The following is a 16,062-nucleotide window of genomic DNA, read 5'->3' as shown; positions in this document are numbered from 1 at the left end:
AAAAAAGAGTGCTGCAACCCAAAAAACTTGAATATCCAGTTTTGTCAAATAGTAAAATAAATTCAGGTGCGCTACTAGTGTCAAAAACCACAGTGGTTAAAGATACACCTTCAACCTAAAGTTTATATTATTTAAACATTGAGTGTGACTAGATTGGTTATTCCAATAATGTGCAGTCCACCTAAAAAGTGAATGATTAATAAAAGTCCTGAAAAATCAGTGTATATTTCTATATAAGCAGTCCTTCCTTCAGATTGCGGAATGTCATCTCCTTTTGTACTGAACAAGCCAGATAATGGTAAAAGAAGGGGGGGTCGCTTACCAGATATGCAGGACCCCTATTACGGGGGTCTTCAGGGCTCAGAGATGCCGGATCTTGCAGGCAGGAACAGCTGATTTTAATCTCACATGCAGACTTTGATCCGCCTTGGGTCCTTCTTGAGCGCTGTGGTAACCGTATAATGAGCTATGCCTCTGTGGGATCACTCGTTATATGTAGGGAGAAATCACAAGAACAGAGGATCCTCCATAGTATAGTAGGTAAAAACTCTTTTATTATAAAACGATGGATAGCCGACATCAAGGATAAGGCAGAAAATTCAAATCGAAACTAACAGCTCAGCCGCGGTGAAGCTAGTCAGCTGATGTGTGGTGACGTCAGGTCCCGTGGCTCCGTCCAACGCGGCGTTTCTCCGTAAGAGGCATCGACTGGGAGAGGAGAGGAGGGATACAGAGTGGGGACACAAGCTCTGAGGACTCTGGTGACAACCTGGGATTCCCTCATTTTGGAGGGATTTCCTCTCACTTCCTGCTTTGGCTTTAGGACCGGAACTGAAAGAAAATTCTCCCAATGGGACACTGATAAAAACTGCCAGTGGTTATAGCCCTCCCCTACTCTGTCCAAAATGAAAAAAAATGAAAAAAATATATTTTAATATCTACTGTTTAAGGTTACTTTCACACTGAGGCGCTTTGCAGGCGCTATAGCGCTAAAAATAGCGCCTGCAAAACGCCCTGAAAGAGCCGCTCAATTCACTCCAATGTGAAAGCTCCACTAGCGGCCAAATAGCACCGCTAAAACGACGGTAAAGCGCCGCTAAATATAGCGCCGCTTTAACGCTGACGCCCGCCCGCCCCAGTCTGAAAGTAGCCTTATAGAAACAAAGAATAAGGGTCCACCAAGTCTGCATTTGCGGCGCCGCACCGATTCCCAAAAGTAGTTTCTGTACTACTTTTGGCGGCTTTGGCAGAAACCCACACAGGTGTCTCTGAAATCGCCCCCGATCGCCCCCGAAGTCAGGACTGCCAGTGTGAATCTAGGGTAAAGGTCAATTATAAAGCTAGATGCAGCATGCTTTGTTAAAATTTATTTTTAGAGAAACCTCAACCTACTGCTCATTCACTGCGCCAAGAAAGCGATCGGATGTATGAAACATACTTTCTATCTTAAAGCTAACAAACAAGACTCATTATTAGCTTCTAGGCTGTGGAAATACGATTCTTCATAAAAACCATATCTTCTTCAGAGAGGGAAACAAACTTACACCAGTAGCCCACCTAAAATTGTTTAACTGTTCCGACACAGGTGTTTTCACACAGGTGGACTCTATTTACTAATTAGGTAACTTCTGAAGGCAATTGGTTCCACTAGATTTTAGTTAAGGGTATCAGAGTAAAGGGGGCTGTATACAAATGCACGCCACACTTTTTACATATTTATTTGTAAAAAAAACTTTGAAAACTATTTATCATTTTCCACTTCACAATTATGTGCCACTTTGTGTTGGTCTATCACATAAAATCCCAACAAAATACATTTACGTTTTTGGTTGTAATATGACAAAGTGAGGAAAATTTCAAGGGGTATGAATACTTTTTCAAGAAACTGTATAACCTATTGATCACCCCTCCAGAACAGCCACAGTTACCTTGTATGAGGAAGTTGGAAGCGGAGCTGAACCGCACTTTCACACAAGGCCAACAACAAAATATTATTAGAGTCTCGTTAAAATCGTCCATCTGTACAAAGATACAGGAAACCAATTTTAAAATTCAGATGAGGTGATATCATACCCCACAGATGTTACATAAGTTCTACCCTAACGTTGACGACCGGTGTTGGAGGTGTCAGGAGGAGGAAGGAACAATGTTACACATCTTCTGGTCATGTCCTTAGAATAGCACACTTTTGGAAGGAGGTTTGGAAAACTGTTCAAACATGTACTGATTATGAGATTCTTGATGATCCAGCCTTTTTCTTGCTACATGTTTCGTCCATCCCAGTGAAAAGTTTATAAAAGTTGATTATACGCCACTTGTTAAATGCCACTAATGCCCCGTACACCCGGTCGGATTTTCCGACTGAAAATGTGTGATAGGACCTTGTTGTCGGAAATTCCGACTGTGTGTAGGCTCCATCACACATTTTCCATCGGATTTTCCGACACACAAAGTTTGAGAGCAGGATATAACATTTTCCGACAACAAAATCCGTTGTCGGAAATTCTGATCGTGTGTACACAAATCCGACGGACAAAGTGCCAAGCATGCTCAGAATAAATAAAGAGATGAAAGCTATTGGCCACTGCCCCGTTTATAGTCCCAACGTATGTGTTTTACGTCACTGCATTCAGAACGATCGGATTTTCCGACAACTTTGTGTGACCGTGTGTATGCAAGACAAGTTTGAGCCAACATCCGTCGGAAAAAATCCTAGGAAAATCCTAGGAAATCCTAGGAAAACGCCCAGGTGGTAATCTAAGGCCGGCAGGCTAATGCAACATGCTCATCTGATCTCACTAACCTGAGATCCATCTGAACCGGTAAGCGGCCTTTTTTTTACCATATTTGTGAAAAGGAGGAATATCGGTGTGTCTCTTTCTATAAAGAAGATTGGTGCTAATATCAACCTAGCATATTTCCATCAAGGACTGATCATTGTTTCTACATCTAAGATGTTCAAGGGGAATAAGTGTCCCACTGATAAACATTTTTAGCACTAATTTGGATATGTATGGTGTTCACCACATTGTTGCGAATTGATAGTCACAAGTAACATTGTTACTAGCAACATATGTTTCAGGGTGCTCACTACATTGTTGTGGATTGATTTTCATAAGTAACATTGTAATTAATAACACATGTTTTGTTTCACTGTTGAACACGTGGTGTGAGTATAGGATTTAAATGTTCCTAATATAGAAAAATAAGTCAATTTCACGATTTTTTAAATATATGTCTATAGTAATAACGTTTTTCATGAGTTTTTGGCCGGATTGAAATGGCTTTAAGTGTGGTATACCAATAGTAGTCATAACTATCGGGATCACTTATATTTAATACACACTAAGATATGATGCGCGCTGGTTACACTATTTACTAAATATGATCTCAATATGCCCTAGACAGGGAAAACTTAAACCAAATCTGGTGTACCACTAAATCCACTTCACATAATGTTAAGAGCGGGCAAAAGTATTGGGGCCCGCTTTCATGGGACTGGGGCCACCTGGCCCCCTTTTAGGTAGTAAGGGGTTAAGGTGATATGGCTAAGAGTAGGCGGTTCTGTCCATCTAATTAGCTCAGGTACAGGTCAGGGGTGTCCAATGGATATCCAGGGAAGTTTCTGGTTCCCCAGGGAAGTTTATTTAAGGGCTGCAGAGGGTCTAGGTCTTCCTCTGCAGCGATCTAGGAAGAAAAAAGAAGAGCTGCACTTGCCTGTGATGGAAGCCCTGATCCATGGCTTCGTGGAGAGAGCAGAGAGCCGAGGGGGTGAGGCCTGGCTGCGGCGCTGCCTGGAGATGCCAGTGGAGGAGGAAGATGAGCTGCGCAGGGCGGTCGTGGAGGAGGATGGATAGCAGCATGACGGGCGCGGAGCAGAGCAGCCTTCCCCTAGACAGCCCACACGCGGGAGTGTGCCCCCGGAACGACAGGGGAATGAGGGCAGTGTACCTGCTACCAGTGCGGAGGTAGTCAGCGGGGCGGTAGAGCCCGGTCGGCGGTCTGGGCAGAAGAGGAGGCTCCAGTCACAATCCCCTGCGAAGAGGAGGGGCGGGAACTCACAACCTCAGAGAGGAGGAATGGCGCCGCCTGTCTCTGTGGGCGCCGGACATCAAGCGGTAGCTTCCTGTCAGCTGATGGCTATGCAGAGCAGCCTGATTCCAGGCACACTACTCAGCATGGTGCAGACAGATCCTGCGGCATCAGCACATGCTGCAGCACCAGCTTGGGGTCCAGCAGCACCAACATCAGTTCCTGTCACAGCGCCAGCACCAGCTTCAGTGCCAGGTCCAGTATTGGTTACAGTACCAGAGCCAGTTCCAGGTCCGGTGCCATCTCCAGTATCAGCTCCAGTGTCAGCTCTAGTTCCAGGTCCAGTATCAGCTTCAGCGCCAGCCCCGGTGGGGCAGGGTGAGTCTTTAATGCATAATGTGTTGCCTGATGTAATGGTTTACCTGTGTGCTATTTCTGCTGCACTTTCTTCTGCTGGTATTCCTATTTCGGTGGGTTTGCCTGCTTCTGCTGCTGCATCCTCCCTGGGCTCTACCTCCTGTTCTTCTCATTCTGCTAATGCTCCTGTTTCTAATGTCGCTGCTCCCGTGTCACACAGTTTGTTAGGTAGCACTGTGCGCAGCCCTGATTTGCGTTCACCTAGGGAGACAGCGAGATTGTCAGTCCCTGAGGTGAGTATGAAGGAAGTGTTGCCATGTGAGATGTCCCCTTTAGGTTATCATCTACCGGGGTCAGGGAAGGAAAAAATTTGGGCTGGGGATTTTGTAGATATGCTATCCCTTCTTCCGGCATAAAAGGATTTTATTTTTAAAACGGAAAAAAAAGGGGAGGATAGGCAGGAGGAGGATAGGCGCAGGCCTATTGCTCGATCGTTTAATAATTGGTTGCAGGCATTTTTTGTTTTTTCCAGCGTACTGGTTGAAAAACAGCCTGAGCTGAGCGGAAGCCTTTTTCAGCATATGGATCATAAGCTAGAGGCCTATAAAAGTTTTGGCGTATTTTTATGACGAGTCCTTTCGCCAGAAACTGGCGGTGCATCCGTCGCTAAGGTGGGGGGTGAAGGATGTGGGCCTATGGCTGAATTTGATTGTTCCTCAGAGATCGACCATAGGTAAGTTGGGCCAGGCTAACCCTGTTAACGCAGGGCACCGCAGGGGTTGTTGCTTTGCATTTAATGAGAGTTCCTGTCGGTTTAATGCAACGTGCAAGTATAGGCACGAATGCTCGGTTTGTGCGGGGCCCCATCCGATGGTAAAATGCTTCTGGAAGACGGCTCCGTAGTCTTCGTGGGATATTTTTCCGAAAAGCCTACACGCCAGTGAAGCTTTGAAGCATGCGCCCCTGGTTGGACCTGTACCCAAACAGGGAGAAGGCACTTTTATTAATTGAAGGTTTTTCGTGCAGTTTTCCCCTTCCGGTTTTTTCAGGCACAGGTTGTACGGAAGTGGAGAATTTAAAATCTGTGCAGCGTTTTCCGGAGGTAGTACGGGAGAAGGTGTTTAAGGAAATAGCGGAAGGGCGAATGGCAGGGCCTTTTTCTTTACCTCCTTTCCACAATTTCCGTATTTCACTGATTGGGGTGGTGCCTAAAAAGGATTCAGCACCTCTCTTTCCCCAAGGGGGGTTTGTTGAATGACGACATTGATGGTGCTTCCTGTTCGGTGGTTTATGCCACCTTTGAGGAAGCTATCGTAAAGGTGAAGGCACATGGCCGTGGGGCTCTTTTTGGCTAAAGCCGACATCAAGTCGGCCTTCCGGCTTTTGCCTATCGCCCCGGCAGCATTCAGTTCATTGGGTTTCTGTTTTGAAGGTGCTTATTTTTCGACAAATGCCTCCCAATGGGGTGTTCCTTGTCTTGTACTTATTTTGAGACTTTTTCCACTTTCCTACATTGGGTCATGTTTTTCGAGTCTGGACAGGATGCGGTGGTGCATTCAGATCTCTGTTCCCGTTTGTTGCATTTGTTTACATTAATTGCAGAACATTTTGGTGTTCCCCTGGCGGGGGAAAAGACTTGTCTGCCTACAACGCAGATGGAATTTTTGGGAATTCACATGGACACTGAGGCCATGGAGTTTAGTTTGCCTTTGGCCAAGGTTGCCAGGATGCGGAACCTTATCGCTTCCTTTTTGAGGAGGCGGAAGGTTCTTTTGAAGGAAATGCAGTCGTAGCTGGGCCTTCTGGCTTTTGCATGTAAAATCATGCCGGTAGGAAGAATCTTTTCGCGACGTTTATATCTTTCCACTTCCGGTTTGAAATCCCCGTTTGCGCACATCCATTTGACGAAGGCTTTAAAGGATGATCTGGTGGTATGGGCCGATTATTTGGCAGAGTTCCATGGTAGGTCCTTTTTTCAGTCAGACTTTATTTTTGCACCAGATTTTCGCCTATTCACGGATGCAGCAGGTTCCAAAGGTTTTGGGGCTATTTGGGGGTCACATTGGAGCTGTGGTGCCTGACCGGTGGCTTGGGTCCACAAGAAAGCGATGAGGAATATTGTGCTCCTCGAGCTTTTTCCAATACTGGTGGCTGTCGCACTGTGGGGACGGTTCTTCGCCAATAAGCGGATTTTGGTGGAGAGCGACAATAAAGGGGTCCTTTTCGTGGTCAACTGTCTCTCCTCAGGTTTGTTATTTGTGGTTAAAATCCTGCAACATTTGTTTTTTTTATGCCTGAAGTTTAACATATGGATTAAGGCGCAATATATGCCAGGGAAGTTGAATGTGCTGGCTGAATCTCTCTCCCGTTTCCAGATGCAGCGTTTCCGTCGGTTGCTTCCGGAGGCGGATGAGAAGGGCACGCGGTGCCCAGACTACCTGTGGGAGTTGATCTAACACCGGTTTGGGATGTTATCAGACAATCAGTGGCTCCTCATATATGGGTGGATTATTCTACCGCTTGGAGGAGGTGGGTGTCGTTTACTGGTAGTGCCGGATTCGCTTGGGATGCGCCATCTGAATCTGCTATTTTGGCATTTCTGGTTACCTTGACGGATCGGCAGTTTTCCTACAGCTACATTGCAAAGACGCTAGCGGGGGTATCCTTTTTCTTTCGACGGCGGCTCCCGCCTTGCTCCAGTTTTTTCTTAGTCAAGCAGGTACTGAAGGGATACAGGAAGCGACATTTCGCCCCGGATGGGAGGAGGCCCATTAGTGTTGAATTACAAAGGCGGATTTGTGAGGCTACGTCAGTAATATGCTTTACAGGTTATGAGGCCTTGCTTTTTCAAACAGCCTTTGTATTGGCATATTTTGGAGCATTTCAGGTCTCGGAATTGCTTCCGGGTTCCAAGAGGTGTTCTCGGGGGATGTTGGCTGAGCATGTTTTAGTGGAGCAAGGGTGGGTATACCTTTTCCTGCGTCAATTAAAAAGGGACCAACTGGGTCGCGGGGAATGGGTTACTTTTGTAGCAGGTGAGGATAGCTCTCTGTGCCCGGTGGTGGTGGTCAGCCATTTTGTGGCGGTTCGTCCGGGGGGGGGGTGGTCATTTTTTATTGCATTTAGATCTGTCCCCGGTCACCAAGTATCAGTTTTCTTATTTACTAAAGTGATGTGTGGCACATTTAGGGCTAGACAATTTGAAGTTTTCCTCTCATTCCTTTAGGATAGGGGCGGCATCTGACGCAGCCACTCAGGGTCTCCCGCCTTCGGCCATTATGGGTTTGGGTAGATGGAAGTCCGATCTTTTTGATTTTATAGGTTTTCATCATTTTGTTTGGATTCTGGGCCATTCCTACATATGCTCAACGTGGGTATTCGACTAATCTGTCGTTACAGTCGGAATCCTTCACTGTTTATTGGAAAGGTGTGCGAGGCATAAAGTGGCACCAGATTTATTTTCAATTATCACAGTTGTGCCAGGTTTGGCCACTTCCCTCGATACTGTTAGTGCATTTAGGTGGGAATGCTTAAGGTAAGACCCGTACACTAGACTTGTTGTCCTCGATTAAGAGGGATTTGTCCCATTTTCATTTAACCTCCCCGGAGACAATCATTGTGTTTTCGGAGATAGTACCACGATTGAGTTGGCTGTCGTATCCGTTGCACAGGGTGATGCAAAAAATGAGGAAGAGGGTGAATCGGGGGATGGCTAAATTTATGCCGTCCTTGGGGGGTTTTGCGTATCGGCACGTGGATCTGGAAGGTGGATTTGCGGGGTTGTATAGACAGGACGGGGTCCACCTTTTGGATGTAGGTGCTGATATCTTTAACCTGGGGCTGCAAAACAGCATTGAGATGGCCGCGTATGTGGGGTAGGCCGGGCTTGTTGCTCAAGTCCGGCTGGTGGGGACATATTTGGTGTTGATACAGTGAAGCTGCCCGAGTTCCAAAAACTGGGCAGAGATTATGTGATTTATGGTATTAGTATTAAAGTGTTGTTATATTTGGTTATATAAATATGTTGTTAAACCAATAAAGTGCCGCGGCCATTTCTGCCAAATAAACTGGTGTGGGTGTTTGTTTTATATGGTTGTATCTGGGGAATAGGTGGGGGCAGGTGTGGCCTACAGTCCCATGTAATAGCAATTGAAACTAACTACATGGTGGTACATGGTGCCTACCAGTCTAGCCCATTATAAGCCAATGCATCACTGACTTGCTTTAATGGCTGCTTGGACATGGGGACATGTTTCTATGTTTGGTGGTCCTGCCCAGTGGCCCACAGATGAAGGACTCAAGTACACAGAATCTTAAACACACTTTTGCAGAAAACCATACCTATGCAACCCCACAAAGCACTTCTAAATAAGAAACCCACAAGTATTTATAAAAATCAGTTCACATGTCCTGACAGCCACAAAATAGACGATAGCAAAAGCCTGCCTCTTAGTTACCTTACTACAACCCCTGGCAAAAAGTATGGAATCACAACTCTTGGAAAATTTTTATTTAATTGTTTAATTGCGTAAAAAAAAAAATAATTACAGATATGCCTCAAAACTATTTTCATAAAACCGTTGCCGACCGCCGCACGAACATTTACGTCGGCAGAATGGCACGGACAGGCAAATGGGCGTACAGGTACGTCCCTTTAAATCTGCCGCCGTGTGGTCGCACACACGCGACCCTGCCGCGAACTCTGTGAGTGTGATCGCGGGTCCATCGAGTCCACGGGGATACCTGCGATTGTCTCATAGAGAGGAAGAACGGGGAAATTCTGATGTAAACAAGCATTTCCCCATTCTGCCTAGTGACACTGATCACAGCTCCCTGTGATTGTGAGCGGTGATCAGTGTCGTGTCGTAGCCCCCCCCCCCCCCACAGTTAGAATCACTCCCTAGGACACACTTAACCCCTGCAGCGCCCCCTAGTGGTTAACCCCTTCACTGTCAGTCACATTTACACAGTAATCAGTGCATTTTTAATCACACTGATCGCTGTATAAATGTGAATGGTCCCAAAATAGCGCCAAAAGTGTCCGATGTGTCCGCCATAATGTCGCAGTCACGATAAAAATCGCAGATCGCCTCCATTACTAATAAAAAAAATATATTAATAAAAATGCCATAAAACTATCCCCTATTTTGTAGACGCTATAACTTTTGCGCAAACCAATCAATAAACGCTTATTGCGATTTTTTTTTTAACAAAAATATGTAGAAGAATACGTATCGGCCTAAACTGAGGAAAAAAAATGTTTTTTTATATATTTTTTGGGGATATTTATTATAGCAAAAAGTAAAAACTATTGCGTTTTTTTTTTTAAATTGTCGCTCTTTTTTTGTTTATAGCGCAAAAAATAAAAACCGCAGAAGTGATCAAATACCACCAAAAGAAACTCTATTTGTGGGCAAAAAAAGACGTCAATTTTGTTTGGGAGCCACGTCGCATGACTGCGCAATTGTCAGTTAAAGTAATGCGGTGCCAAATCGCAAAAAACGCTCTAGTCTTTGGGCAGCCAAATGAAAAAATAAATAAAAACTGTAGTCAGTTGCAACTATTTTTGCAGATCAAGCAGAGGAAAAATATGGAATCACTCAATTCTGAGGAAAATATTATGGAATCACCATGTACTTTGCAGTTCTAAAACAAATATCTGCATCAGATTACATCCTGAAAAATTATGTCATCATCACCAAACATCTTTTCAATTGATGGAATAAGAAAAGTGTCCAAAAGCTCAATATAAACTTGTGCGTTTATTGAAAATTTAATGACTGTCACCTCCCCTGTACCTGACATGCAACCCCATATCATCAATGATTGTGGAAATTTGCATGTCTTCTTCAGGGAGTCGTCTTCATACATTTCATTGGAATTGCACCAAACAAAAGTTCCAAAATCATCACCCCGCCCAATGCAGATTCATCACTGAATATCACTTTCATCCAGTCATCCACAGTCCATGATTGCTTTTCTTTAGCCTGTAACCTTGCCTTTTTTCTGTTTAGATGTTAATTATGGTTTTCGTTAGCACAAATCAAATGGGAAGGTTGTTAAAGGAAAGCATACTGGTAGACCAAGGAAGACATCAAAGTGTCAAGTTAGAAAACAGAAAATGCACAACAAAACAAATGAGGAACAAATGGTTAGAAACTGTAGTCAATGTCTGTGACCAAACTGTAAAGACATCGCCTAAAGAAAATAGGGTTTACATACAGAAAAGCCAAACGAAAAACCATCATTAATACCTAAACAGAAAAGAAACAAGGTTACAATGGGCTAAAGAAAAGCAATCATGCACTGTGGATGACTGGATGAAAGTGATATTCAATCATGATGATGCTGGAACTTTTGTTTGGTGCCATTCCAATGAAATGTATGAAGACGGCTGCCTGAAGAAAACATGCAAATTTCCACAATTATTGATGATATAGGGTTTCATGTCAGGTAAAGGTACGGGGGAGATCTGTACGCGTACACAGGAATCCAACTATAAAATTACTGACGTGCTGGTACCTTACCCCGTCTGCTTTGGGTAAATTCTATCCAGAGGCCTCAGATCGATGCTGGAGATGTGGCGACGAGAGGGGGCACTTTCTTCATATCTTCTGGTCTTGTTCGAAGGTCCAATAGTATTGGTCAGGGGTACAGAAGATCTCCCAACAATTTACAGACTTTCCTATTCCACAGGATTCTGCCTTCTTCCTGCTCCACTGCTCACAATTACCACTTCGGACATAAAAAAAATCTGTCCTTCGTCACTTGATTGAAGCCGCCAAGGCTTGTGTCACTTTGTGTTGGAAAGATCCCAATCCTCCCTCCATTGCCAGGTGGCTTAATAGGGGTATGAGTATCAATACCCTGGAAGACTTGGTAATAACCGCTCAAAAATAGAAGAGAAAGATATACGAAAACATGGGCATTTTGGAACATGTTTAGATATTCGGACAAAAGAAAGTCCCTCGTAGAGGGCTGCTCTGGGGATTGAGACCCTCCTGTCATTCGTACTGTTGCACTCGCGCATCCCATCACCCTGGTTCCCTAACCCCCCCCTTCTTTTTTTTTCCTCTCTCGCTTCCCCACCCCCTCTACTCTTTTCTCTTCCCTCCCCCTCTTCATCACCTTTTGTTTGGGCACCCTCCGGTGTGCCCTTATACCTTGTAATTTAGCTTCCTCCAATCCACAACTGCTAAGTGTCCACTCGTGTAAACACAAACGGAATCTTAATGGTCAACAACTGATTATTGGAAGTGAGAAATTTTACTTGGGTATTACTGATATCATACTAATTTTTTGCTGAGCGACTTTGCTCTATACTGTGTTACTCTGTAAATAGGGATTGTCCCTATGTTTGTTGTGTCTTGGCACCCCTAGTGCCTTTGTTATTTTTTATTCTGATGGATACTTTATTTTTCTGTACCAATAAAGAATTTGAAAAAAAAAATCTTTAACCACTTGCCGATCGGCTCACGCCGATATACGTCGGCAAAGTGGAACGTTCCCGCGAATCGCCGTATGGGTACAACGGCACATTTAAAAGCCATAGCAGGCGTGTGTGCCCGCTGCACGGCGGGGGACCCAATGCGCGTGGCTAGCGGGCGCGATCACCGCTGGACACCCGTGATTTCAGGCACAAGAGCCAGAACGGGGATTTGTGTGTGTAAACACACAAGTCCTCATTCTGACAGGAGAGAAGAAACAGATCTGCTGTTTGTAGTAATTACAAACAGCGATATGTCTCCTCACCCAATCAGCTCCATCCCCCACAGCAAAAAACACTCATGAAGGAACACATTTAACCCCTTGATCGCCCCCCTAGTGTTAACCCCTTCCCTGCCAGTGACATTTACACAGTAATCAGTGCATTTTTATAGCACTGATTGCTATATAAGTGTCAATGATCCCAAAAAGGTGTCAAAAGTGTCCGATCTGTCCTCTGCAATGTCGCAGTACTGCTAAAAATCACCGATCACTACCATTACTAGTAAAAAAAATTTTAAAAAGAGTAATAAAAATGTCATAAATATATCCCCTATTTTGTAGACATAACATTTGCGCAAACCAATCACTATATACGCTTATTGCTAATTTTTTTTACCAGAAATATGTAGAAGAATAGACATTGTCCTAAACTGATGAAGAAATTTGTTTTTTAAAAACGTTTTTGGGGATATTTATTATAGCAAAAAGTCAACAATATTGGTTTTTTTTCAAAATTGTCGCTCTTTTTTTGTTTATAGCACAAAAAAATAAAAACCACAGAGGTGATCAAATACCACCAAAAGAAAGTTCTATTTGTGGGAAAAAAGGACAATTTTGTTTGGGGACAACATTGCAGGACCGCGCAATTGTCAGTTAAAGCGACGCAGTGCCGTTTCGCAAAAAATGGCCCAGTCATTAAGCAGGAAAATCTTCTGGGGCTGAAGTGGTTAATAAATGCACAAGTTTATATTGAAATTTTGGACAATTTTCTTATTCCATCAATTCAAAGGATGTTTGGTGATGATGACATCATTTTCAGGATGTAATCTGATGCAGAGGTTTGTTTTAGAACTGCAAAGTACATGGTGATTCCATAATATTTTCCTCAAAATTGAGTGATTCTATATTTTTTTCCTCTGCTTGATCTGCAAAAACAGTTGCAACTATTTTATGTTTTTTTTACTGTTTCTTAAAGCCAGAAGGTTACAATGTTAAATGAAAATAGTTTTGAGGCATATCTGTAATTAGTTTTTTTTTTTTTTTACACAATTAAACAATTGAATGAATATTTTCCAAGAGTGACAATTCCATACTTTTTGCTAGGGGTTATAGTCTCCGAAATTAAGTCACAGATGCAGTGGATAGTGCTCAAAAAGAAATTAACACAATGCCTAAATTTGACCTGGCTAATAGGAACTGTGGGAACAGGATAATCACTTTTGAAACTACACTGTTTCACTGGCACTGTCTCATCTTAAGCGGGGTATGCACAGACTGAAGATGAACTGGTCGAATTTCAGTCTATGTGTACAGCTGTCTAACAGAAGCCATTACAAAGATTAGTTCCTCTTGAATGGTGCTGCTGGAAAAAACAGCATTCAGTCAGCACTTTCAGCAATGGCTGCAGTGCTGATCTGTGTACAGTATTCTGTCAGAATACTGAAGCTCAGTGGGAAAGATCACAGCATCCACATTGTTTGTGTTGATGCAGGGACCTGCCAGGTTTTTTTTTTCAACCCAGTGGTTGAACAAAGCAAAAAAACTGAAAGTGTATACTCTGCTTTATCTGCTTGTCTCTGCTTTATCTGACTTAACCACTTGCCCACTGGGCACTTATACCCCCTTCCTAACCAGGACAATTTTCAGCCTTCAGCGCTCTCACACTTTGAATGACAATTAATCAGTCATGCAACACTGTACCCAAATGAAATTGTCGCCTGACAAGTCGCCCTTGTGTGAACCGGCTCTCACACTTTGAATGACAATTAATCAGTCATGCAACACTGTACCCAAATGAAATTGTCGCCTGACAAGTCGCCCTTGTGTGAACCGGGTCTTATGCCCCGTACACACGGTCAGATTTTCCGACGGAAAATGTGTGATAGGACCTTGTTGTCGGAAATTCCGACCGTGTGTTGGCTCCATCACACATTTTCCATCGGATTTTCCGACACACAAAGTTTGAGAGCAGGCTATAAAATTTTCCGACAACAAAATCCGTTGTCGGAATTTCCAATCGTGTGTACACAAATCCGACGCACAAAGTGCCACGCATGCTCAGAATAAATAAAGAGATGAAAGCTATTGGCTACTGCCCCGTTTATAATCCCGACGTACGTGTTTTACGTCACCGCGTTCAGAATGATCGGATTTTCCGACAACTTTGTGTGACCGTGTGTATGCAAGACAAGTTTGAGCCAACATCCGTCGGAAAAAAATCCAAAGATTTTGTTGTCGGAATGTCCGATCAATGTCCGACCGTGTGTACGGGGCATTAGGCCCCTTTCTGACAGGCTTTCCGATCAGGTCCATCTGGCAGTTTTTCAGGCCGACCCAATTGGACGCTGTACATAGTGAGAGGAGCCGGACCTGTCATTCGCCTGCTCGGCAAGGATCAGCGGATCAATCCCCCATTGAGCAAAGCGGAGTCCGCCGGGCATTATTCATACTTGCAACTACACCCAAAAACACATTCTGCATCTTCTTCTGAGTATGACGATACCACATGTGTGAGACTTTTACGCAGCCTGGCCACACAGGGAGGCCCAACATGCAGGGAGCATCGTCAGGTGTTCTAGGGACAAAAATGACACATCTAATTTCTTGACTACCTATTACATTATAGAAGGCCCTGGAGCACCAGAACACTGGAAACACACACAAAATGACCCCATTTTGGAAAGAAAACACCCCAATGTATATTCTATGAGGCATAATGAGTCTTTTGAACATTTTTCAACAAGTTTTTGTAAATGTGGAAAGAAAATAAAATCACATTTTTCTTTACGCATTTTTTTTACATATTTTTTACGGCACTGACAGGCGCTGATGAGGATCCACTGATTGTGTGACACTGATGAGCACTCACTAATGGGCACTGATGTGCACTATTGGGCACTTGATGAGCACTAATATGACACTGTAGTGGCACTAATGAGCACTTTAGTGGCACTGATGAGCACTCACTGATGGCACTCTAGGGCACTGATAAGCACTCAGTGATGGGCACTGTATGGCACAGATGAGCACCGTAGTGGCACTGATGAGCATTGTAGTGGCACCATAGGGCACTGGTGAGCACTGTGAAGCAGGTGCATGGGAGGATGTCAATAGACGCCCTCCCAGAACTAGCCAGCTGTGCTGTGGCCATCATTCAGCTATAGCGTCGGTTGGCAAGTGGTTAAAATGTCCATACACTTGCACCGAGATAAAAAGACCAAACAGCAGTCATTGCACTGTGCTACCAGGGTTATAATGACAACTTACGAATTATGAGTATTTTTATGTTGTTAAAGTCTTGACTTTGCGGCCATATGAAAAGAGGTTAACAGATAACAAAAAACTATACCAGATACTGTATATACCTTGCTCCTTCAGTTTGGAAAGCAATTTATCCAAAGCTGCCATTTTTCCACTGTTGTAAACAAGATGACTATCAGTTGTATAGGGTGGACCAGGCTCTGCTCCATCAAACAGGTATGGATGGTTGCAACACTTGCGTAACTGCATTAGTATATTTAATAGACGCATTTTGTCCATTTTACCGGCAGAATTCAGGATGTCGATATCTTTCATTAGAATTTTGGTGTACCTAAAAATATAAATGGTACAAATTAATGCTATGTGGAGATAATAATCAAACAAAGGTTAATGATGTAAATGTCAATGAAAAAAAACAGACTTAACACACGACAACACAGCACACAATTGTTTTAACCTTCTTTATCCACATTACTACTACTGCATAGTAAAAAAAACATAATAGTGCATTTTCTGTACAAAACAAGTTTGAGTGGCCAGTGTACCCTTTCAATGTCTGTGATGGAATTGTAATTAGACAGTGTAGATCACAGCCAAAATGCACACAGCCAATCAAAGTGGGCTCTCTGCCTTGTGATTGCTGTGAAGATCAATCACTGCCTGAATTTACATTTGAGTGCCCCTTTCCTTTCACAACATAGAGAG

General features: G+C 43.7%; 1 protein-coding gene across 2 annotated transcripts in view; it reads right to left on the bottom strand.

Moving 5' to 3' along the window:
* SMARCA1 (SNF2 related chromatin remodeling ATPase 1) overlaps positions 1-16,062 on the bottom strand; it is a 409,892-nt gene that overhangs the window by 284,274 nt on the left and 109,556 nt on the right. For both annotated transcript variants that reach the window (XM_073599403.1, XM_073599404.1), the window contains one exon: positions 15,462-15,688. In XM_073599403.1, the coding sequence (XP_073455504.1) occupies positions 15,462-15,688 (227 nt within the window). The remainder of the gene's footprint in view (positions 1-15,461; positions 15,689-16,062) is intronic.

The sequence above is a fragment of the Aquarana catesbeiana genome, linkage group LG09 (assembly GCF_042186555.1).
Source record: "Aquarana catesbeiana isolate 2022-GZ linkage group LG09, ASM4218655v1, whole genome shotgun sequence".
Classification (NCBI taxonomy): domain Eukaryota; kingdom Metazoa; phylum Chordata; class Amphibia; order Anura; family Ranidae; genus Aquarana; species Aquarana catesbeiana.
Note: the sequence above shows the minus strand (reverse complement) of the source record. Positions and strands in the feature narration are given on the sequence as shown.